This window comes from Puma concolor, chromosome A2 (assembly GCF_028749965.1).
Source record: "Puma concolor isolate L17-30 chromosome A2, mPumCon1.1.hap2, whole genome shotgun sequence".
In the NCBI taxonomy this organism is placed as follows: domain Eukaryota; kingdom Metazoa; phylum Chordata; class Mammalia; order Carnivora; family Felidae; genus Puma; species Puma concolor.
The window spans coordinates 152495536-152520225 of record NC_141668.1 but is presented as its reverse complement, the minus strand read 5'-3'; the positions used below and the strand labels follow the sequence as shown (position 1 = coordinate 152520225).

The following is a 24690-nucleotide window of genomic DNA, read 5'->3' as shown; positions in this document are numbered from 1 at the left end:
CCTGGGGCCGGCGGCCAAGGTGCGGGGCAGAGGCAGGGGTGCAGGGCACAGGCAGGGGCCGGGCCACTTACACTTGACCTGCAGGATCTGGTCACTGAGGTTGGCTTGGAGGTAGAAGGTGCTGTAGGGCGGGAGCACAAGCCCTAGGCTGGGGATGAGGGGAGGAGAGGAGCATATGTCACTGCTGGGGAGAGGTGGGCCACATTGGCATTCAGCACCCCCACCTTGGAGCTGGGCAGAGAGGCCCAGGCTGTGAAGTCCCCTCTCCTGACCACCAGGGCCACCTTTCCCTGTTAGTTGTGGGAGATTCACTCCCTAAACTCTTCTGGAGGCCTCAGAACTCCCAGCTCCAAAGCAACTCGCCACACCCCCCACATCCCCAGCAGCCTCCCCCAACACATCATGTGCCCAGCCAGCCTCCTCTATCTGGCCAGCAGCAAACTCAAAAGGGACAGAACACTGTCTGTGAGCTAGGCTGTTGGGTGCACAGCCATGGGAGTGGGGTCCCTCAGTCCTAGAGACCTAGGCCACATGAGAGCCGTCAAAAAGCAGGGCTGGTGCTAATACCATGAGGAGCAGTCACGAGCTGGGATTGGGGTGTGAACGAGACCAGCTCTTGGGGGCACAAGGAGACAGCCTGTACTGCCTGGGCCTGACCCAGAAGGGTACCTGCTCTGAGGCTGTGGTGCCTGTTGAGAGCAGGCCTGGGGATGTGCTGAGGGTGACATCCTGGGTGCAGATACCCAGGGATACAGTCCAAGCAGGGGTGACATGGGAGAGAGTGGTGTGGCATGGGGAGACATCAGATGCACTGTCTTGTCTCTGTCCAGTTCTTGAAGGGCCAGCAAAAGGCCCTTGGGGGACCGAGAGTCCTGGGGTGAGTAGTGAGCAGTTCTGGCTGCTGGTGCCCCACTGGGATCATGGCTGCAGTCGTTGAGAACACACAGACTGGGCAAGCACAGGGCTCAGACTCTGGGCTCTGGGGCTGCCCCACCCCTCCCTGCCTACCCAGCCCTGACCCACTCACCTGTAGTTGGTGCTCCTTATAGGTACCCAGGTGTAGTTCCGCATCACCTCGTCTACGTACCTCTGGGAGAAGAGGCTGAGTCAAGTACTTGGGACAGTAGGCAGGGGTGGGGTGGAGTACGGGAGGATGCCCACTCTGACTCTGTGCCCCGATACCATCTTCTCACCTCGTCCAGGGACTTGACCAGCGTTCTGATTTGCTTGTGGCCCTTGTTGCCATCGATCATGCTCCGACGGATCTGGAAGGACCAGAGATGTGAGGGATGGGGTCCCTACTCTCTGCTGCTCTGGGTACCCCCATCTCTACTCCTCTCCTTTTCCTTACCTCCTCTTTGTTCTCATCCTCCAGCTCAGCATCCAGGAAGTCCAGAGTCACAGGCTCCCGGAAGTTGGTGGTCTGTGGGAGGCAGGGCAGGAAGTCAGGGGTCCCCATCCCGTAGAGTTTACCCTCCTCCTGGCCACCCCCCTGGCTCACCTGGGGCTTGAGGTTGGGGTGCAGCAACACGTAGCCGTTCAGGTCAATGGCAAACACATAGCCGTTAGCTCCAAGCTGGGGGCGTAGATTGGGAGCTCAGGGCCTGGAGGGCTAGGCAGGGATTCTCTAGACTCTCGAGCTCTTCCTCAGCCTGCTTTCAATACCACTGAGGTTTGCCTGCCTGGGCCAGGGGCCCCCACATGCAGTGTGACCTCGAGCCTGTTTCTCAAGCTGTTTCTCAAGCTCAAGTCCAGCAGGCTGGTATCCTGTGTGCACCAGCTCTTGCTGAGGCTGACCGGCATCATGGGACCACAATTTGATTTGGCCTTCTGCCCCAACTACCCCTGTTTGTCATGGAGCTGTCAGTCAGCCAGACTGCTCTGCCTCCACTGGCCCCTCAAGGCTGCTGTTACCCTCTCCTCCCCTCCCCACTAGTGTCTCCTCCTGGTTGCCATCTCAGTAGAGTGCATAGGGAAGAGAGTGCCCTTGGAATTCCTGGGTACCCCTTCCAGGTGGAAGTGAAGGATGAGTGAATGGGACTCTGGACTCACCCTTAGCTCTCTAGACTGTTTTCTCACTGCACATGGGGGCCAATGACATGGGGCCTTCATGTGGCTCAGGTGTAGACATGCTGTCACACACATCCCACCCCTACCCCTTTCACAACCAAACCTGAAACTGCCTTCAACACAGGCGCTGGGCCAGCCACACTGACCTTGCCCCCTCCCTGGTTTATGATTTTGTTTTTCACCTTTAGTCCTTTGCCCACAGAGTTTCCTGTAACTCCAAGGTACACCTCCTATCTATTTGACAGTCCAGGGGTCAGCAAACTATGGCCCATGGGCTATACCTGGCCCGCCACCTGTTACCGTATGGCTAGGAATGTTTCTTTTTACATTTTTTTTTAAATTTTTTTTCAATGTTTATTTATTTTTGGGACAGAGAGAGACAGAGCATGAATGGGGGAGGGGCAGAGAGAGAGGGAGACACAGAATCGGAAACAGGCTCCAGGCTCTGAGCCATCAGCTCAGAGCCCGACGCGGGGCTCGAACTCACGGACCGCGAGATCGTGACCTGGCTGAAGTCGGACGCTTAACTGACTGCGCCACCCAGGCGCCCCTCTTTTTACATTTTTAAGTGGTTGAAAAAGACCAAAATGGAATTTTATTTCATGACATGTGAAAATTATGTGAAATTTAAATTTCATGATCCACAAACAAAATTGTATTCAAACACAGTCATGCCTATTTATTTGTTTTGTCTGTGGCTGTTTTCGCAGTTCAACAGCAGAACTGAGGATGAGTATTTACGCTGGCAGAGCCTATAATATTCATAGTCTAGCCTTTCACAGAAAGTTTGCCAACCCCAGCTCTAGGCCCAAGGTCACCTCCTCTGGAAGCCTCTCCTGACTGCCTGAATTCAGAGGTGTCCCTGGAGGTGCTGTAATCCCCATTAGACTCCTCTGCTGAGCCTGGCTTGTGTCCCTGTGGGGAGGCAGAGCATGGTGGATGGGCAGATGAATACTTACCGTGTAGTTTGGAGTGAGCCTCTTAATGTCATTCAGAGCCACATCGATGCCCATCACACCCAGGATCAGCTGGTTCTGGGAACAGAGGCATGGGGTCTGAAATGGGTTCAATTCCATGGGGAAGCCCCACTGTCCAAACCTCACGCCCAGGGCCTCAAGCTGTTCACAAATAGTTGCCCCTGTCCAGGCTGAAGGCCTGTCTGTCCCTCCTCCATCCCAGACCTGCTAGGGCATGCCTAGTTGTTCCCGAGTGGGGAATCTTACCTTCTTTTCCCCAGGGCCATCCTGTGTCAGGTTGAAAACAGGGAGGGTCCCTGTCACCACTAACCCCAGCCCCTGAAGGGAGAGGAAGAGGATGGGTTAGAGGATGTGGCCAGCCATGCCCTACCCTGAGTGTTCAGAGGATGGGCTCAGGCACAGGTCCCATTTTTTCTTCTGTTTGGTTTATTCCCATATGGGGGCCCTTAAGGAACATGACCTTGTGGACACATCTGTGGGGGCCCAGAGGCCTTACCAGTGCATCCTCATACACGTTGGTCCACTGCACCTGCTTGGCCTCCTTGCCTGCCAGTACCATGGGCCTGCCCAATACATCCAGATATTCCTGGGGAGAAGGTGACAGGGGTCACGAGTTCACATGCCCACTGCACCTTCCCTGTTCTGCCTCCCGGCGTATCAGCACGTCACCAGAGGGCGCTCTCACATCACAGCAGCCCACTGTTCACGCAGTGCCCAGGAGGCAAGGTGCTGGGAGGTGGAGGCCGGGAGGTGCCCTACAGTCTCACCTGTGTGTTAATGCGGATGGCTCCAATGGAAGGGATCTCAAAATAGTAACCTGTGAGGGAAGAGGACGCAGTAGTGGGTCTGGGTGGTACATGGGATCCATGGCACAGGGGCTTCTGTACCCTGGGATGTCAGCAGCCCTGGACTTGTCCCTCAGGACTCCTCTCTTTCTGGTGTCACTCCCCCCCAAACTCTTATCCCTTTAGTGCTCCCTTCCACTGCCCTGTCAATTGGACTGATGCTAGGGAAGGGGTCATGAGTGTAGGGGTGTAAGGAAGCAGAGGCAGGGTGAGGTCCCTCTTGCTAGGATGGTAGTGACATTCAGAGTCCACCCAGAGGCCAGGCCCAAATATATGGAGAGGTAGACTGACCAGCAAACAGACACAAGAGCAGATCAGACAGGAGATGGATGGACAATGGACAGACAGATGGGCAGAAAGATGCTTAGTCATATGGACAAGTTACATGGCCAGACAGAAAGATGGATAGTCACATGCACAGGAAGATGGGCAGTGGGTAAACAGGCAGCTGGAAAGCTGGACGTACGGATGGACATGTGGACAATCAACCCAATGGACAGCAGGGCATGGCAGGCAGGCCCTGAGGCAGTGACGCTGGATGTGGTACCTTTGTTGGCGCAGGCCATCCACTGCAGGGGTGTGACGTCGTAGTTGTGTTGCCCCACGGAGAAAGTGAACACACGCACCTGTTTGGGGCTTGGGGTTACTGCTGTGGCCACCAGATGACAGCCCTCCCCTGAACCGGGCCCAGGTCAGGGTGGCCCCCGCCTGGGCTGAGCCTCACCGTCCGGTTGGGCCAATTGTATTTCTCAAAGACATCCTGCACGCGGTCCTCACCACCATCCGTGAACATCATGATCATCTTATTGCAGTTGGCACGAGTGATGTTGGACTGGTCAGGAGTAGGTTTGGGGTCAGGCAGCTCTCGGCCCCTCCCCGGTCCAGGGGTGGGTCTCCCTCCCCCTGGAAGTCCTGGCCCTCAGACCCTCCTCCCCACAGAAGATGGTGCTTCTGCCCGAGCTGCCTGTTGGGCGCTAACAAGGCCATTCGTCTTGATTTCCCCGGTGTCACCAAGCCCGGGCCTTTGCCTGTCCCCAGCCACCCGCTCACCCACCCACGGGGCTCACGTTCTGCAGCTGGTCGAAGGCATACTCAAAGCCGGCCTTGTAGCCTGTGGTGCCCTTGGCCACCATGCCCTGCACAGCTTCCTTGAACACCTTCTTGTTACGCACATTGGCCTGCACCAGGTGTGTGAAGCATGACACAGGCTGTGCCTTTTCATTGAACTGCAGGGACAGTGAGGGTGGTGAGTGGCCTCAGGCTGGCCAGGGCAGTCAGCTGTTGCACGGTGAGGGGGTGGTGTGTGTATGACCCATTCCTCACCCGCCTACCACCTTGGCACTCACCGAGGCCACGTTCACATAGTCATCATCAGAGAGCGTGTCCAGCATCTCACAGACGGACGTCTTCATCAGCTTCAGGGTCAGGCCACTCACGCTGCCGCTCCTGGTAAGGTCATGGAGGCACTAGGTAGGCCTTAGGCATTTTCCTGCCGTTCCCTGATGAGTGTTCCCAGGCAGCAGATGGTCACCCCTTGCTTCCCCCCACCCCTTCTGCCAGCACTGCTCACTCACACATCCACGATGATGACCATGTCCTTGGGCGACGAGGCCCCCTGGATATACCTGCCCGGGAGAAGCCTCAATTAGGGCCAGCCTCCCTGGGACTTTGTGGGTCCTTTCTTCCTCCACCCATATATTGATTCAACATTGTTTCTACTGAGCATCCACTGCAGGGGCCAGACAGGGTCCTAGGCACCAAGGATATCACACTTAAAAAAACATGTCCTTGCCCATGACATGAGTGACCCTGAGCCAAAGGAGGCGTGAGCAGGTGATCCAGAGAGGGGGTAGAAGGTATGTCCCCTGGCCCAGGATGAGGGCCCAAGGTCTGAGTCCCAGCTGTGTGCAGGAATGAACAGGTGGCAGGGAAAGAGGATGTCATGGGGTACTGCAGGAGAGGCAGAGCAAAGGGTGAGGTGTCCAGGGTTCAGATGGGTGGTGTGGGGCTGGCCAACCGACATCCACTCTTGGGAACCCCCACTGGCCCAATCCCTCAGTCCCAAGGGGGTGGAGTGCCGGGCAGTGGATGGGGGGCAGAGGCAGCTGGGAGGCCTGCCTGGGTGATGGGATCCATTTTCCAGTGGCAACGATGTGTGAAATGAAAATTGGATAGAGCTGGCTGCGCCCTGCTCTGAGGCCTGGATATCGGGAGGGAGGGGAGCAGGCAGCAGAGGTGGGGGAACTGAGGGGGTGTCCCTTCCCAGCTCCTCCTTGCTCACTCACCAGGGTCTCCTTCGGACATCGTACAGGTCGATTTTCTTAGGGGCTCGCCATGGGGTGGCTGTGGGAGGAGAGGAGGTGAGGGGGTCTAGCAGGGAAGGGCCCTGCAAGGATAGGCAGCCTTTGCAGGAGTGGCTCCTCCACAGCCCACAGGGTTGACTACCCACCCCACACACCTCAGGATAAGTGGGCTGGGTGATGGAGGAGGGTTGGGTGCTGAGTGGACAGGAGAGACGGGCTGACACTTACCTGGATAGTAGCGAGTGACTCCTGTGGCACTGCCAAAGACCTGCCACAGCAGTGTAGGGTCCTGCCTGCGGTTCTCGATAAACACATTCTCCAGGGCCTCTGTCCAGTTGAGTTCATTAAGGATGACAGTGGCTGCGGGGGAAATGGGGGGGGGGGGCTGAGGTGAAAAGCACCTGGGCAGTCCCCCTGTGGGACTTCACCACAATGACATGCCCCGCTTGGAAAGCCTCACCTGCTCTCTGCCTAGCCAGGATCTCATTCCCCAAGGCTCGGCTGGGGCTGCACCAGCTCCTTCAGGAAGACTTCCAGGTCCTCACCCCATCCTGAGTCAGCTTAGCCTACCCTTCAGCCAGGCCCCACATGATCAGGCAGGGCAGCTATGGCCTGTGGCCCCTGGAGAGGGGCTGCCCAGGTGGCAGGGAGTTGTACCTTGGGATGCCCATCCAGCATGCTGCCTGAAGCTTGCAGCTGGTCCCTTGGGAGCTCACCCACTCAGCATGCACTCCGGGCTGCAGCCACAAGAAAGCAATTAAGGGCCCGATGATGGGGCTGGAATTATTCAGCTATTAAGGTACCTGATAAGCTGGAAGCCACTCAGCTCCATGATTAATCAACTGGGGCCAGGAACAGACAGGGGCGGGGGCAGGGGCTCTTGGAGGGGCAGGGGCTATGCTATGATCTTGCTCCAACACTTGCACGCACACTTGTACACACACACACACACACACACACACACACACACACACACACACACACATGCATACAGCCTACACTCCCTAACAGGTATATCTGTGTTGAACCTCTGTGTTTCCAGTCAGGTGTGTGAGTCCCTCACCCTTCAACCTACCTGCCCAGCAGCCCGACTGCTGCCATGGGCACAAGGGCACAGCACTCTGCACCCATTGGAGGACACCAATGGGTTTTGCTCTCACAGTCCCCCATGACCAGTTACCCTCACCCTCCCTTTCCCCTGACCTCTGTGGCTGCACACAGGTGATTCTTTGGCCAGACCCACCCCTATGTGCCCTTACAGATCAAGGCTCCTGTCAGATGAATGGGCTCGGTCCTATAGATCCCTCAGCCAGGGCAGTGACTCAGGATGCCTTGAGCAGCATCCCCACCCCCAACTCAGGACAGGCCTAAATCCGGCCGATGTATGTGTGTGGCACGTGTTCTCTTATGTGTAGTGTGTCTGTCCCTGTATGTAAGACACTCAAAAAAAAAAAAAAACAAAAAACCCACCAGGAGCTGGATACCTGCTACTGCCAGGCCTCTATACCTGACCCCTTCCCCTAGGGGCTGTTTTTTTCCTCCAGTTTCTTCCACTTCCTTTCTTACACCATTGTCCCACTTGCCCCTGAGATCCTTATCAAAGATCCACCCCAAGTGAAAACCCAAGAATGCCTTCCAAAGCCTCTGCTCTTCTCTTCAGAGCAGAGCCTCTGAACACTGAAATCTTTAAAGCAGATGAAGATCTGTGATTTAAAGATACAAGTGCTGGGGCCGCCTGGGTGGCTCAGTGGGTTAAGCAGCCAGGTAGTGATCTCATGGTTCATGGGTTCAAGCCCCGCGTGGGGCTCTGCACTGACTGTGCGGAGCCTGCTTGCAATTCTCTCTCCCTCTCTCTGCCCCTCCCCAACTTGTGTGCTCTCTCAAAATAAATATATAAACTTAAAAAAAAAAAAAAAGATATAAATGCTCAAGGCTCCACTCACAGCCTAGGGGGCGCTGACACATTCCAGGGCATGGTCCCTCTGTTCTCTCCCTCCAGTGTGTGGCCTCTGCTGCATCTTGTGTGCTGCCTAATTCTTCTCCCTCTGCTCCCTCTCCCTTCTCTCTGTCCTTGTAGCTTCCCTTAACTGACTATAATGTGAAAACAAAACACATTTCTAGCATTGGCTGTGCCTATTGAACAGTATGTTATGGTCCTGTTGCTAATTTAGAAACTTAGTGAGTCGAACAATTTCTATTTTTCTCTTTAACAAAAAAATAAAGCCAGGTTCTCAAATGTTTCATATAGTACTGCCTGTCCTGGGAGAGTCTGCCTGGCAAGTCCCAACCTTCACTGGGCCTCAGTTTCCCCATCTTCCCAATGAGAGGCTTAGAGCAGACTGTGCTGGAAGCCTGTCTAGCTGCTGCCATAGGGGTGTCACTGACTCAGGTCAAGAGCCAAGAGGAGACCCCCACCTCAGTTGGGCTGTCCCTGCAGGTATCCACGACCACATGCACACACACGCATTCACTATAAGACACACTTGTGCAAGCACTCCAGCCTCCCTGCCTGGAAAGGGCCTGCTACTCAGCCCCATGTGCACACACCCACACCCATGTGCACACACTCTCAGATCACGCTGAGTTGGGAAACGGGGACCATGCCCCCTCAGGCAGGCGATTACAGATTTAATTAAAAGTGACACAGTAAATAAAAAACATATAAAATGTAATTTGTGTGGGTAGCGAGGGGTGACTGGGGAGGGCGGTATGGCTCCTGTTTTAATTAGTGTGCCTGCCTGTGATAGTGCTCCTCGGCTGGCTCGGGCAGGTGGCCTGCAGGCGGCCTGTGGCAGGGATGGGATGGTGTGTGTGGGGGAAGCATCTGTCCTCACCCATGCCTGAGGCTGCCTAGAAGGCCTGGCTGACCCTAAGGGTGGAGGGGGGCCTCCCTGAGGACCCTGGAGGATTCCTTGCATTCTGAACACTATCCAGAAGCTGTGGGACTTGTGTTCCAAGACCCTCCACCTGGTGGGACCCTTGGATTCTGAGGCTGCCTTGTAGGTGCTCACAGAATTATGCTCAACAGACCCCAGGGCCCTAAGGCCTGCTGCTAGAGCTCTCTCTCTAGTGCTTGACTCTTGGTCTCCTTCCCCTACACCTCCCAAGATCTTCAGGAAGTTCCTCCTCATGTCTGACTCAAATCCTTCCAGCTGCAGTGACTTCGTTTCCTCATTATGAAAGCTGCCCTGTCCCTGGACAAGGAAGGAGACGTTGTTGTCTGTGAGTGAGGACGTCCCTGTTCCTCCAGCCCTTGAGGCCACTTGATGTGGTAGCTCCTTAACCCATGCTTGCATGGGGCCAGGGAATGGGGGATGGTGGGGAGGAGCTGCTTTGGGGGCCTGTGGGGACTTGGTCCAGCATGTAGGGGAACAAGTTGTGTGCAAGCATTCATGTGGGCACATGTCTACACATGGGCAGGAGACTGCACATGCACGGGGTGGGGAGTCTGAGTGCTTTGTAGTTTGCTGAGGGTTAGTGTCAGGCTGTGCCTGAGAATGATTTGATGACTGTGTGTGGGTGAGCATGTGTGACCTTGGGTATAAGGGGCTGAAGGCAGATGGCACTGGTTGAGCACCTGGGACCTGGCAGTGCCCAGGCAGTGGGCCTTGCCCCCATGGTGGTGGGGGAGGGTTATTTCTGATTGCTCTGCACACTCACAGCCTTTGTAGATGTCCGTGGGGATCTGCACGGCCGTGTATGAGTAGTTGACCTTGTTCTTGAAGTTTGAGTCCTCAACGAAGTCCAGCCTTAGGGTGCTGGCCTTGGACCCCCTTTCCACATCCTCACTCTCAGGGTCGTCCTGCAGAAAGGGATACCCCCCACCACAGTAGTGTCAGGGCTGGGAAATGGGGAGTGGGGTTGGACAGCTCTGCAGGCAGGAGAGGGCCAGAGCCTAGGTGATTAGGACCATCTCAGAATCAGAGACTATTGCAGTTAGAAATGGAGAGAGATGGAGAGACACAGGAATAGATGGATACGGGGTACGGACCCCTCACCCAGGAGGCCTGTGACTCCCACCTGCCCCTGCCCACCCTACCCACCATCCCTACATTTGCTAAACCCAAATTCCAAATGCCAAATTGACCCTTTCCCACATTCTTGAAAACCAATTATCAGTGAAGGAGACAAACCTTGGAGCCACTGAGAAAGAGCGGGCTGCAGCCCTCTACTTATAAGGACAGGCTTATGCAATCACAGGGAGGCCTAGGCAGCCCGTCCCAGGAGCCTTGGAACACACACCCCCACGCTCCCTGGGCCCCGCCCATCCCCTGCATGGAGTTCCTTTGGCACCAGGGAGAGGGCCCTTGCCCCATCTGGGGGAGGGGCACCATCCCTACAGCTGATGGCTGTAGGGGCTGAGTTTGGGGGGAGAGCTGGGCTGGGGTGCAGGCTAGCATTGAGACCCAGTAACTTCCGGAGGGAGGGTCCTCAGCGCCCGCTAGCAGCAGGATTGCAAAGGTCCCCGTTGACTTTCTAAAATGAGCTGCAGCCGCCTGACAGGTGCCAATTACGGCATCTCTCGGCCGAGCAGGCTGGGCATGCGCCGTGCACCCCCGCCCACCACCACAGGCTGGCAGGAATGGGTCTGCAGCTACAGTGTTGATGCTGCAGCCGAGTGGGGGTGGGGGCAGGCAAGGGTGCAGGTGTGCAAGGGGGAAGGGAAGGGAAGATGGTGGCAGAGAGTGAAGAGGAAGGCAAGAAAGAGCCAGAGGGGGAGGCAAGGAGGGACGGAGATCAAGGCAGGGCAGGGGCAGAGCTGGGGGGGCCCTTGTGCCCTGGGAGGAAGGGGTGTAAGCAGCTGGACTATCCACATGCCCTCTCAGTGCCCTTCAACCTCTGGCTCAGCTCACTTCCACCCCCTCGTGGTTCTGCCGACCACTCACTGGGTCCTAGGCACAAGCGCGGTGTTCCCTCCTCCTGCTGTATCTTGTCTGGGGAAAGGGTGATCGTGTCTCCCTACACGTCCGTCCCCAGCCCAGGAGGGCTCTGGGCTCATCCTCCAGCCTGGGAAATGAATTACTGCCTAGATGGGGGTGCCGTGTGGGGGTTGGCATGGCTCGGAAGGGTCTGCAGCATCTCTTCAAGGGTGGATTTTGTACGGCAAAATCCAAGCCATCTGCTGCCCTCCCCTCATCCCTCACCACGTGTGCCACCCTCTGCCCACCTCGGCACACCCTTGGAGGACCCTCAGAAGCTCCTGGATGCTGGGTAAAGCCAGGGCAGGCAGCTGCGGAGCCTGCCGCCTCTGAGGCGTGAGCCACTCACGTTCTGCTTGGAGGAGGGGGAGGTGCGGGAGAAGAAAGCCCCCGAAATGTCAGCGGCAGATGAAGGGCGCTGGAAAATTTAATCTCCCAACTTTCCCAACTAATGTGACATTTGGATTCCGTTCTGATAAGCTATCAGCTGGCGAACTTTTTCCTTCCTTCTCTTTCCCCCACCCCCACCTTCTGGTTGGTAATTTAAAAGTAAATGGTCTAGAAAGATCTCTAACTGTACCTCTGGCAAAGATTAAAAAAACAAAACAACACAACGCAGGGGAGTTGGCAAATATGTGCATATTTATAGGAGGGCCAGGAGAGGCCCAGCTTTTGGCCTGACCTTAGCCCAGCCCCACCGAGGATGACTCTCCCTCCAGGGGCAGGGAATCGGTGATTTAGGGCCAGGGGTTGGGAGTCCTGGACACAGGGAGTTCAGGGGATCCTGGTAGGGGCCTTGGTACCAGAAAGGCCAAGAAGCCCCCTCAGTGCTACCCCCATGCCAGGGGTTTTGTATGGTGGGCAACTGCCGTCTCCTGGTTTATATTTAATGCACTGATTGCTAAAATTACAGCCCGCTGCTGAGGGGTGTAAGGAATTAGATTCAGGGTCTAATTAAAGGTTCGCTCTTCATTTGAATTTCAGATTCCAGCTTTAATTTTAGCAACTTCTCTGGGAGCCACGGAGGCTCAGCCAAGGGGGAAGCACACCTGCTTTAGCCCACCCACTCCTCCTTCTTGGGCCCCCTGCCCGCCTGCCCTCCTGAAGGCTTACCCAGGCCAGCCTGGCACCACGGACCCTCTGCAGGGATCGCTTCCTGCCTGCCCACCTCCTGGTGTCATTGTCTACCTCCTGCTCACCCCAGGAAATGCCCCTGGCCAATAAGCCTGGCAGAGGAACACCGGATTTGGGGGCTCCTGCCCCAGCCAGTGCAGGTGGGATTCCAGAGAGTGAGCTGTTATGACACCTCTGTTCACAGAGGAGATAGTCAGGTTCAACTGCTTTTGCCTCAAAGGCAGGCAGATGGACTTGGGCCTTGACATGTTCACCAAACACTGTCTACTCTGAGTGCCCTGCACTCTTGGGCACTCTTGCCTCCTCAGTAGGTCCCTTGCTACCAGAATGGTCCTATGTCTTTCATGTGAGGCCTCTGGTGACAGGGCAGCCCAAGCAGACATGGGCTAATCAGTGACACAGAGGCAGAAAAGCAGTGTAGGTCTGGGTCCTCCGGTCACCCCGAGTGCCGCCGCTTCTGAAGCAGTGACCCCAGCAGAGCCCGAGTCCTGTCCTTCGTCTGGAGAACAGGCACAGGGCTGGGCTGCCTCTTCAGCTAGGGCAAGACTGACTGAGCTCCAGGTGAGCACAGCGGGGACCACTGTGGGGTGCTCAGCACAACTGAAGCTGCTGCTCCCCTCACCACAGGGAAGGTACCTGCACCACCTGAAGCACACCCGATGGCCTACAGCCACAGCCACAGCCACAGCCACAGCCACAGCCGGGCCCTGCCTGCACATCTCCAGGAAGCCCTCCCAACTGCTCCCTCTTCCCTGCTCCCATAGCAGTCAGTCCCCTCCATGCTGGCACCTGGACTGACCCACCAGATGAGGTCCAAGTGTCTCACTACCTGTCTGGGGCTGGGCATGGGGCCTGTGCCACCAGTATTTTGCAGGGTGACCTCAGAATGTGGAAGAAGCTGAGACCTAACATTTCACAGCTGAGGCCACTAGCCCAGGGAGGGTGTGGGGCTCTGGCAGCTCTCCCTCCCCCAGTGTAGGTGGGGCACTCACCAGCTCAGCATCGGCCTTGGCGTCATAGTACAGGATGTCTTCCTCCTGGTGGGAGACAGACACCTTGACCCCCACAGCTTCTTACAAAGTCACCTGAGGTGCAGCCAGGATGCCTGCCCTGAGGCCAGCAACGGTCCCCTCACTCATCTCTCATCCAGAGGAGCCAGGGGGAGGGCTGTCGGGAGTCAGGCCTGGCATGCCCACCCCCACCCCAGACAAAGCCCTTCAGGGGCCCTCACAGGCTCCAGGGGGATGTGGTGCTCCAGGTTGGGTGGGGATTCCCCAGGGCTCCTGGACTCCAGGACCAGGGTCTTAGTACTGCAGCCCAGCTGAAGGGTGGGGTCAGAGCCAGCCTGTGTGCATAGACTCTGACTGAAGCACTACCAGGGTTGGAGGGTGTGTGTGTGGGGGGGTGTAGTGAGGAAGATGGGAAAATAGAGCCGAGTCTGGGCCAGAGTGAAATAATGACTCGACACCGCATCTTCCAATTTCTTCTATTAAAAAGCCTGCTCATTACGGGCATGTACTTATTAATTATCTGTGATTTGTTGTGAAATGCAAGGGGGTTTACACAACAGGAGCGGGAGAAAACAAAGCCCAGCCCCCGCGCCTGCCTCCCGGCCGCCTGCGCCTGCAGTGTTAGCCCCACACATCCCGGCCTCACCCGCCTGCCCGACGCCTGGGTTCTTGGCCATCTGCGCGTCATAATCACCGGCCACCCCGGGGACCCGTAACACAAACGGGCTAATTTCATGTTTAATGATCTTTAATCAGAACTGAGCGTGGCTGACAGAGGCCGCCAGAAGGTGAATCTGGTGCCATCGAGTGCCACCGGCTTAGGAAGGGCCATTCCACTCCTGCCCTTGTGGGCTCTAGGGTCAGGACACAGGATAAGGCCACTGTCCGAGTCACCCTCTTCCAGTGCTCCTCAGTGCTGTTTGTACAGCAAAAACCTGGTGCATGGCCCTGGCAGTCTGCTTTTTTGTGGTCTGAAAATGGGGGTGTTGATCAAGAAGTTTGGTCCCAGTGATGCTCCCAATGGTCTGGCTGTAATACAGCAAGCACAGAGCCAGCGATTACTCTTTGGTGGGCAGAAGTCACCTTGGCCGGTTCTTTGCCGTGTGACCTCAGGGCTGCACTGCTCCCTCCTAGCTCAGGCTCCCCATGCTTCAGGGTGGGGCTTGGCCTTGGTGACTGCCCAGGTGCAGGGTCTGAGGCCATGGTGTGAGGTGGTCAGTATGGGGGCCTGTTGTGGGGACAGTGGTGAGTTGTCTCCCACCAGAGGTCTGGGGGCTACAGGCCACTGGCTATACCCGTAAGCATAATCCAAGCATTCTGCAACACTGACTACATGCCTGGCACCACGCTTGGGCAAGACCACAACAGCCGATGAACGTAAGACCAGAGGAGACTTGATTGCTTCCGTCACCAGAGACATCTGTGTCCAGCATTTTGCACATACGGTAATGTGGGGCTTGTGACCCCCCAACATACAGATGAGGACACGGCAGGGGTAAGAAAGGCTTCACACCCAGGCTCCAACCTGCCTTCCTGTTGCATCTCCAACCCTTCCCACACCCACCCACCCACCAGTCCAGGAAGACTGGAGCCCAGGTGGGCCCGGGGTGGGGGTGAGGGCCGGGGCCCAGGCTCCAGGGTGCTCGGCCTTTCCTTGCGCCTGGCTCCGACCGAAGCACATAATGAAAGCTGACATTACATCAAACACAATAAGGAGTTTCGGTTGATGAAGATCATTCCTGAACACACAAACCCATTAAACCGAGGGGAAAAAATATCAATTCAACACACTCGCTGGCAAAAAGAAAATGTGATTTGTTATCTAAAAGGGGGTTATAAACACGGCTCTGATGCTCTTTCCCTCCGTAATGAAAACAGGCGGGCGCGGTGGGAGGACTGCAGATTAGAACATGGGGCTTCACTCACCAACTTTTTAAGCAAACCTCCAGCAAGGACGGGAGAGGGCATGGGCAGGGGCCGGCAACTCTGGGGCCCCCAGGAGACCTGTGCTTCTCTCACAGGCTGGGCTGGCTCCTGTCTGCACCCGGGCCACCCCTGGGCCACCCTTCCAGTTGCTCCAATGGCTCCCTTTGTCTTTTTGTCCTGCTGTTTCATGGTCTCAGCAGAGAATCAGATGTTGGTGGCATCAGTGACACACAGGGAACGTGTCATTCAGGAGGGTTCCGGTCCCCTGTGGACCATGCACAAGGCTCAGGAATCTGTATGTGGCCCTTGTCCCTCAGGAGGCAGGACCCCTCCCTACGTCTCCCACCTTGAGAGGCCAGGCCATGCCCCTTCCTTGGGAGAGAGTAGCATTAGCATGGGGTGGTGGCGGGCAAGGTCACATGTGTGAAAATACACTGTAGACACAGCTGTGGTCTCTATGCTTGATGTGATGTGGAGCTGGGGGTGTGACCATCAGGGTTGGGGTGGGAGGGTCCCTGGAAAGGCCTTTGTGTCTCCTTTGGCCTGCACAGTGCCCTGGTGTCCACCATTACTGCCCTGCCTTGGTAAGACCACGAGGAGGTGGTACCTAGTGATTACACGCAGGGGCCTTGGCAAAGGGTCCTGGCCTCAAATCCTGACCTGAACAGGTGAGCTCTGGGATCCAGAACAGTGAGTGAAGACTAAGCCTGGGGCGCCTGGGTGGCTCAGTCTGTTGAGCGACCGACTTCGGCTCAGGTCATGATCTCACGGTTCGTGAGTTCAAGCCCTGCGTCAGGCTCTGTGCTGACAGCTCGGAGCCTGGAGCCTGCTTCTGATTCTGTGTCTCCCTCTCTGCCCCTCCCCTGCTCATGCTCTGTCTCTCTCTGTCTCAGAAATAAATAAACACAAAAAAATTAAAAAAAAAAAAAAAGACTAAGCCTGAAGCCTCAAAATCCCCAGCAGCTCCATAACTACCCCCGGGAGTCACCGCCATCTCATCAGTGAGGCACGGGTGCCTGTTAAATCCTGCAGCCTCAGTGAGGCTTTGCTTCAGGGTCTTGATTTCCCACTATATAAAGTCGGGATGATGATGATGCCCCCTCTGAGGGAACTAGGACAGGGAGCAGGGCCTCCCCAGGCATTAGGGCCAACCCTATGCATGGGCGGCCCTTAGGTTTGCAACTCCACAGCCCTGGGAGGGGCCTGAATGTGGAAGAAACCCTCTGTTTGTGGAGAAATGGGCATCCCTAATGTCTGGGGTTTATACCCAACACCCCTTTCTATTACCTGGTATTTTAGGGGCCATTTTGCTCAAACTGGGCAGGGGGTGGAGGGAATCACCCCTTCTGAACTCACATTTCTCCCCCGTGTGGATTTCTGTACACAGATGACACAGGAAGGGTGGGGCTAGGGGCCCACCTGGCCCTTGTATAGATGACACATACACTTTCCTTAGCTGGAGCTGAGCCCAAAAGAGAACACGAGGGGTGCTGGCAGGTGGGAAACAGGGTGAGGAAGCGAGCATGGGGAATAGCAGTTGGTGTCATTTGGTACCATGGGATACAGTGAGGATGCTTGGCCTTCCTGCCCTGGCTCATTGCCAGCTCAGCTCAGCCAAAAGGACTGTTTTCTGAGAGAGCCGTCTGTCGCCGGCTTGGCAGAGAGGCAGGCAGCAGGTCTGATGGCTGGGGCAGACTTCAGGCTGGGGAGGCCACCTGTCCTGTCCAGCCGGCTCCTCTGGCCTGGCCCAGCCTTCACAGTCTTCCTTTTAGGTTCCCAGACAGAGCTACCTCTCCCATCAGACCCCCCAGGGTAGAGCTGTGTCCGCCACTCCCAGACTCCCCAGGGTAGGACTGCTTCCTCCATTAGACTCCCAGGGCAGGACTCTGTCCTCCCACAGGTCCCGATGTTGGCATTGAGGCCTTGGGGCCAATGGCATCTCCTGCCTCTTCCACCCATGCCCTGGCCCAGCTCCTCCCTGGTGGCGGTTTAGATGGCAATTAATGCTGGCACAGTGTGGTGGTGGTGCCAGGCATGGTGTCCAGCAGGCAGGCCATCTTCATCTACCCTAAGTGTTATAGGCACCAGAGCACCTGCTGTCTGTCTGCAGGGTCATGGGAGGTGCTGCCTGCTAACAAGGACCATGGTTTTCCTGGGGTCCAAGGGCTGTGGCTACAGGTTCCCTGCCTCTGCCGCAGCCAGTATGTGGGGTCATGGCCTGAGACTAAGAGGGAAACTGGGGGCCTTCACATCCAGACACGGCTCCCTCACTCTCTTACCTCAGCTCTGACCTTGCAGACCCCAGGATCCCCCAAGTCCCTGGGCTGGTGTAGATGGTATGTGTATACAGATGTGGCTATACCACTGTCCATTTCTCAGAGGTCTGCATATAGACCTACTGTGTGCTGTTGACACAGGGAGGGCCACGTCCTACTGATCGTGAAGTGGATTCCATGTGCCAAGCATCTTCTCTGTGCCCAGAACTGCCGGGTGCCATTCTCCCCATCTCAGAGGTAAGAAGACTGAGGCCCAGCTGCTCTTGGCCAACTTGTCCACAGGGCACTCGACTGGGTACATGGACAGCTGGTGGGCAACACTGAATCAGGTCCAGCTGCTTCTGGCCTAGAGGAGCCTTGAGCGGGGCAGACAGATGAGCCCACTGGGATACTGGCCTGGGGCAGCGGGTGCCAATCCTAGGCTTAGAGACCAGAAAGAGGAGCCCGAGGGAGTTAACTGGAGAGGGAGAGGCATTGCTATTTTGAAGGAGGAGGAGAGGGTGTTACAGGGAGACGGCCGGGCGTATGTAAAGGGTTTGACACTGGGGTTGTGGCTCTCCTAGAGTGCTGGGAGGAATATGGCTCTTTGTCTGTACCTTCTGAAGGTCACTGGGAAGGACATGGTTTCAAGGGTGGGTGGTGTGCCTGCAAGGGACAAAAATACCATCTCTTTCCCAGCCTCAAGTCCCTGTGCCCCCCTGGCATGGACAGTCCCCACCTGCAGCTGCTGCCAGCTCTCACTGGCAGCCCAGGCAGGCATGGCTGGTGTGCCAGCTAATGGGCCCACCATTAGCACTTACGCCTTTTGTCCTGGCAGCTGGGGCAAGTGCAATGCTTCTGGTGAAGAAAAGGGCCCTGACCCAGCAGCTGGGAAGCAGGGGGTGATTACAGCTTCACCCCGCTCAAGATATAGACAGACAGGCAGACTGACGGACTGAGGGGGAGGTGGTGGTAAACACCAGCTGGCCCTGTGGTCACCCACAGCTGGGGGCATTCCAGGTCAAGCTGAGGGGAGGGGGCTGGCCAGAGCTCACTTCTGCCTCATACTAGGACAAGAGCACCCAGAGCCAGAGATGCACCCACACTGTCACCAACTTGGCATCTCTATGGCCTGACATGTGGACCTCCCCTTTCACACACCATGCCTGGGCCAGCAGGCAGCACCAAAGACCAGCTAGTCCTTTGCCAGACGGGGACACTGGAGCCCAGAGAGGGGCAAACCCTTGCTGGGCCCCACAGTTACTCAGTGTCTTAAGCAGTACTGGTCTTAGTACCCTCTGGATGCCCCTGAGACCTTGGCCTTCCTTCTTGGCAGGCCCCTGTGGTGCCCACTCTGGCTTGGGATAAACTGTTCCTGCCTCTGGGAGTAGCTGCAAATCAGAGGTCAGGAGTCTGGCAGGATGATCCTTGGAAATTTGGGGTCTTTTGCAGCGTCAGGAAAAAAATAGGTTTGGGGCCGAGGCAGCCTCTTTGTCTTCTTGTTTGGGGCCTGGACTGGGAGGGAGAGAAAACCAAGCTGAGGGTGGGTCTTTTCATTCCATCATTCCCTCTTCCTTCACTCCCAGTCCTGTCTGTTCTGCATATAGTCCTGGGTGGGGAGGGAAGATGCAGGTATGTCAGAAGCAAAGAGCTGGAGCAAGAGCCGAGGGTCCTGGATACCCAGAAAGTGGAGGAGCTGATGGCCGGGGCATGGGAGAGGCCTCACTAAGAAGGAACAGACAAGCCGGGCCTCCAGGAGGAACAGAAGGCATTGGGTAGAGATTGGGAATGGGTCTGGAGTGAGGTGTTCAGTGTGGCTGGGGCATAGGAGGAGCTGGGTGATGAATGAGGATGACAAGGGGACAGGAACAGTCAGATCCTGGGACCCTGAGCACAGGCTGAGGGCTGGGTCCTGCAGAGGAGTTACCAGAGTGGGGGCTGTTTGCAGGCGGGGGCATGGTCTGAGTGGTAGGTGCCAGTGGCTACCACCATGTATATTTCTTTTTTTTTTTTTCAATTTTTTTTTTTTTAACGTTTATTTATTTTTGAGACAGAGAGAGACAGAGCATGAACGGGGGAGGGTCAGAGAGAGGGAGACACAGAATCTGAAACAGGCTCCAGGCTCTGAGCTGTCAGCACAGAGCCCGACGCGGGGCTCGAGCTCACGGACCATGAGATCATGACCTGAGCCAAAGTCGGCCGCTTAACCGACTGAGCCACCCAGGCGCCCCTACCATGTATATTTCTGATCAAGGGGCTGAGGTGGCACGGGGACCCGTGGGTCCCGTGGGGTGGTGGTGTTGGAAAGGGAGGGAGAGAAGGGCCAGTCCTGAGCTCCTGGGGTGGTGGGATCAGTCCAAGGAGTCATCAGCTCATTTATGTGTTCACTGTAAAAAATCATCTGTTACTTCCAACCCCACATGAGCTCCCTAAGGGTAGCAGCCAATACCCACCAGGCAGCAAAGGAAGAATGCCATGGTGTGGGCAAGGCAGGGCAGGGCTCAGGGTGGCCTGGAGAGATGGGGACCAGGGAGGAGGACAGACAGGTTGAGCGGGCCTGGATCATAGACATGAACCCCCTGGTATCTGGCAGCCCAGCTGTGAATCTCTGCCATCAACAGGTATGTCAGGCCGGTCTAACCACCCTGTGCCTCAGTGGTCTCATCAGTTTAAGTAGGGATAATAATCCACCTGTCCCCCAGAAGTGCCAGGCCCAGAGCTGCAGTGGCAAGGGCCTACCCGCCCCTTATTGGTCCCTGGGTCCCAGCAGGCAGCTCTTGGTGCCTCTTCCGGTGTTTGGCAGAGACCACCAGGAGGCATGGCTCAGAGGCCTGAGCAGCTGTGGAGGACACATGAGCACCACCAACTGGCTTGGTCCTTGAGCGTTCCATCATCCCTGGCATGGGAGGTTCCTTGAGTTTGGGAGGAACCCTGCCTCAGTCTACCTTCTGGCTTACTGTGACCCTCTGAGATGCTGGCTTCACAGTAATGGTGCCGGTATATCCAGCCTCAGTCCAAATCACACACAGCTGCCTGAATTTGTGAGGGTTACCTGGGTTTGAAACTGGGGGGCAGTGAGGCTTCCCTTTCCTCCTCCACATTCTGGGCCCTTCCACCCTCAAGAAGAGACCTATCACCAGCTTCTCACCCCTCCACTCCCTCGGCACCTGGGCTCCTTCTGAGCTCTCCTGGTGGAAGAAGGGGCTTTTGTGGCTGTGACAGCCTAGTCCCCTATCCTAGGCTCACGGCCTCCTGGAAGACAGGGAACTCTGTCCCCTTCCCGCAGTGACTCTTCCAAGTCAGCGTATTAAAGTCTAAAAAGTCCTGGAGTCAAGGGACTTCTTTGCCCTAGGTTCTCTCCAGAGTCTGGGCACATCCTTAACCACCAAGGTTAACACCAACTTTGGGGAGCATCACTTTAGAGCAGCATGTCTGCCCGCGGGGGACTCCATAGCTCCTCTGGGGTGGAGTGAGAGGTTCATAGCTGCACCCTCTCTCCCAGCACCAAGGGGAGCCTCAAATGTTTGCTGAATGCTGGACAAAGGTTCCAGGCTCTACTCCACAGAGCTCTCAGTGCCCCTCCAGTGTTTCTGGGCAGCGCCCCCTCCCCCAAATTCACATCTGTCCTTGCTGGAGGTGGGCAGGTTGTAGGGGCTGGGGAGGGCACTGCAGTTCTTACCTTGATGTTGTCCTGCCAGCGGTGGGCTTTCTGGAAGTTCTCTGCAGCGTCGGCCAATCTCTGAGGAACAGAGCACAGGGAGGTCAGAGGCTGAGGAAGACTCATGCCCAGCCCAAGCCTTCTCCATCCCTAGTACTCCCTGGGTCCAGGCTGGCTCACGGACTCCCTTGTCCCATCCTGCCAGACCCTCAGAGATTCCTTGGCCCCAGACCTTCTTCAGCTTGCTGAGAAGGGTGCCCTTCCCCCACCCACAGCTGGGTTCACGTAGGACAGGTGAAGCCTGCACAGTGACCTGAGTGGTATCTTCCTGTGACATCTCTATGAGACTCCCTGTACTTTAGCCCAGGCACATCTCCTGCCCACACGATGGCAGGGGGACCCCTGGGATGTAGTAGGCCTCAGGCCCTGGAGTCAAGCCCCACTGCCACTCTACCTCCAATAAACCAGTGTCACTCCAGTGCCAAGAGGAGGCCCTCCCTAGTCAAGGGTGAACTGCCACAAGTGACAGAGTGCCTTGCCGATGTGTCATTGTCCCCAGCTTGCTCAGGGCCCAACAGGAGGTACCCCTAGCACACCTCTGCCCACCCAGGCCCCCTACCACTGTCCCTGTCCTGGTTTCTTGAGCCCCTTCCCAGCAAGGCTCTCCAGGCCTTCTCTCCACACAAGCCTGGCCCACCCTTTGGGGCTGGTTCCTGCACTCTCCTCCATCATGGCCCCTGTGCCTGTGAGCACAGCTCTGTGTCCTTCTATCCCACACCCTGTTACCAACCACGCCTGGCACCAGACCATGCTGATGTGTGGAGATGTGGCAGGCCAGCCAGCTCTGTCGTCTCACAATTTAGAGGAGGAAACAGGCACAAAACTGGGTAGAACCAGAGCAGGAGTAGCTGAAGTGCTTCTAGGAAGCTTAGTGCTGTGGGAATTCGGGATGTCATGGAGGGCTTCCTGAAAGAGGCATTGGTACTCTGCCACCCTCAGGGCTTGAACCCTGGCTGCCCAGAGATTCTTATTTTGCACCTCCATGGATTCTGTCCCTCCAGGAACTCTTGGAGCTCCTGAAGATGGCCCTCTGGGGCCTCCTGTGGAGCTAAGTGCAGTGAAGTCCTGTTAATCATACTGACGACTGTTACAGTGAACTGGTCACTTACTGCATACCAAGCCTGCCACCAGGCTGGTGACACAGCATGTGTACCTGTCACTGCTCATGTCTTCCTCAGATGAGGATACCTGGGCAGGGAGACAATGAGAAACCTTTCCAAGGTCACATAGTCTGGGTCAGGCTGGGGCTCTGAGTTTGGCCTTCACAACCACGTTGTCTTTTCTTTTTAGTTAAAAAAATGTTTATTATTTATTAAAAAATTTTTTTAATGTTAATTTATTTTTGAGACACAGAGAGACAGAGCATGAGTGGGGGAGGGGCAGAGAGAGAGGGAGACACAGAATCCAAAGCAGGTTCCAGGCTCTGAGCTGCCAGCACAGAGCCTGATGCAGGGCTCAAACTCACAAACAGTGAGATCATGACCTGAGCCAAAGTTGATGCTTAACTGAGCCACTCAGGTGCCCCTGAAAATGTTTATTTTTGAGAGAGAGACAGAGAGAGTGTGAGCGGGGGAGGGGCAGAGAGAGAGGAAGACACAGAAACTGAAGAGGCTCCAGGCTCTGAGCTGTCAGCACAGAGCCTGATGCTGGGGCTTGAACTCACGAACTATGAGTTTGTGACCTGAGCTGAAGTCGACTGTTAACCAACCGAACCACCCAGGCGCCCCTCAGCCACGTTTGTGTTACCCAGCCCATGACCAAGGTCTGAAGGTACATTCCACGATGCCCAGTGAGGAGCAGGGCAACTCTTGTAGAGTAGGGGCTGTGCTTTTCCATCCCTGCCCCATTCCATCCTATGGGTGGAGCAGTGGGGTCCTGCCTCCTGGCCTCCAGCGCTTACTCAGAAGGCCCTGGTCTCTTGGTATTTAGGACACATACCCCCTGTCCATTGGTCCAGGCCTGGTGTGGCACGTGGACCTCAGTGGGGGAGATTCTAACAAAGCCTGCCAGCTGCTCATGATGGGGAAATGGGGATCAGGACCCAGGAGACCAGTTTTCCTCCCTCCCAGCATGTAACAGTTGTGGTGGTGGGGTACGGCCTACAGAGCTGTGGCCTCTGTTGTCTGGGGCAGGATGCCTCCTCTGGCAGGATGGGCTGACCAGCGCCATCCTTACTCCCATTGGGCCTAGCTCCCCCTCTTCCTCCAGCCAAGAGCACTGGATGCTAGAAGACTATTAGGCTGGGGGTCTTGGGGACAGGGTAGGGAAGTCCCTCTTGAAGTCAAACCCCCTCACTTTATAATGCTGAGCCCTTCCTGGACTCTGATCCCCTCTCTTGCTACCCAACCTGTCTTCTTTGTAGGCTCCATCCTCTGCCCACCTGCTTTGCGGTGCCTGCTTGGGGGGCCCCTACCCCCCTCACCCAGCTTCAGGGACCACAGGTCTCTACTCCTAGATACCTTCCATATCTTGCTTCCAATCCTGACCCCCTCTAAGGTCCTGGACACCTTCCTAGGGTGACCCTCAGGCCCACTAAGCTCATACCATCTCCTCTCGGAATGAGCCCATCCGTCTTGGAATCCCTGCTGCCTATATCTCATCTGTGCTATCACTCAAACCACCTACTGTTCATCTCCAGCCCAGGCTCTGTCCCTCCCTCAGGCTCTTGTGTCCTCTCTCGCCCTTTGTCATCTATTCTCCAAATGTGGATCTCATCCTGAGGCTACCTCCTGCCCTGAAGCACTTTAGCAGCTTCCCATGGCTCTGCATATAAAAGGCAAGTCTTTCTTGCCTTCCCGAGGGGTGCACTTGCGCTCACTTCCATCCTGGGGCCTCTTCTCAGCCTAAACAACAAACGCCTCTACCCTGACCCCAACTCCCAGGATGGGTGAGGCCCCTGATTCACAATCCTGCCATGTTCTTTTGTAGAGGACATTACTGTGTGACACACATGACACAACACTTGTTATTACTGTTAACTGAGCATCTACTAGGGTGCAAGCTTAGCACCTGGCCTGGATGAGAGGGTATGAGGCCTAGGGACGGCCCCTGGGGCCACACCTTGAGGGGTGAGCCTTGGGCAATCACTTCACGGCCCTTTTCCTTACCCTGTGGCCTGTGACCTTCCCAGGGACCCCAGACCTTTCTTAGAGTGAAGGGCTCCACTGAGGCCACTGCCCTTCATGGGGGATGAGGCGAGCGCAGGGTATGGGAATAACCAGAATCAGGCCTCTTGCCTCAGAAAAGCCACAGGGTTGATGGGGCTACAAACACCAAACTGCACCAGTTGAAGTCTCCAATTGGGCCACAGCCTTGAGGGGCTGTCCTCTCCTGCAGCCACCTTCCCTGCTGGCCAGGGGTGCCAGCTCCTTTACCCTCTCAGGGCTCAGCTCTGTCTCTGGGCTTCACAGGCCAGAGGCTTGTGAAGCCAGAGGCTTCACAGGCTGCAGGCCCTCTGGCTCCCTAGCTGAGCAGCCAAGGTGAGGGGGGCCTGGTGAGGGAGACCCAGGGTTGGGGGGTTGCCTAGCCCCTAG

The 24690-nt window shown here is 56.3% G+C and overlaps 1 protein-coding gene across 12 annotated transcripts in view; it reads right to left on the bottom strand.

Moving 5' to 3' along the window:
- The window catches only part of CACNA2D2 (calcium voltage-gated channel auxiliary subunit alpha2delta 2), a 144538-nt gene that overhangs the window by 11459 nt on the left and 108389 nt on the right, over positions 1-24690 (bottom strand). For 7 of the 12 annotated variants that reach the window (XM_086698117.1, XM_086698119.1, XM_086698118.1 and 4 more), the window contains exons 4-22: positions 21119-21178; positions 13241-13285; positions 9856-9997; positions 6424-6555; positions 6178-6235; positions 5467-5517; positions 5239-5338; positions 4960-5118; positions 4617-4724; positions 4440-4518; positions 3815-3864; positions 3544-3633; positions 3294-3365; positions 3030-3104; positions 1502-1576; positions 1352-1423; positions 1194-1265; positions 1028-1089; positions 72-148 (exon numbers count right to left, since the gene is read on the bottom strand). In XM_086698117.1, the coding sequence (XP_086554243.1) occupies positions 72-148; positions 1028-1089; positions 1194-1265; positions 1352-1423; positions 1502-1576; positions 3030-3104; positions 3294-3365; positions 3544-3633; positions 3815-3864; positions 4440-4518; positions 4617-4724; positions 4960-5118; positions 5239-5338; positions 5467-5517; positions 6178-6235; positions 6424-6555; positions 9856-9997; positions 13241-13285; positions 21119-21178 (1579 nt within the window). Of the gene's footprint in view, positions 1-71; positions 149-1027; positions 1090-1193; positions 1266-1351; positions 1577-3029; positions 3105-3293; positions 3366-3543; positions 3634-3814; positions 3865-4439; positions 4519-4616; positions 4725-4959; positions 5119-5238; positions 5339-5466; positions 5518-6177; positions 6236-6423; positions 6556-9855; positions 9998-13240; positions 13286-21118; positions 21179-24690 lie in introns of all 12 variants that reach the window. The other 5 variants (XM_086698115.1, XM_086698113.1, XM_086698114.1 and 2 more) reach the window with 2 other exon arrangements.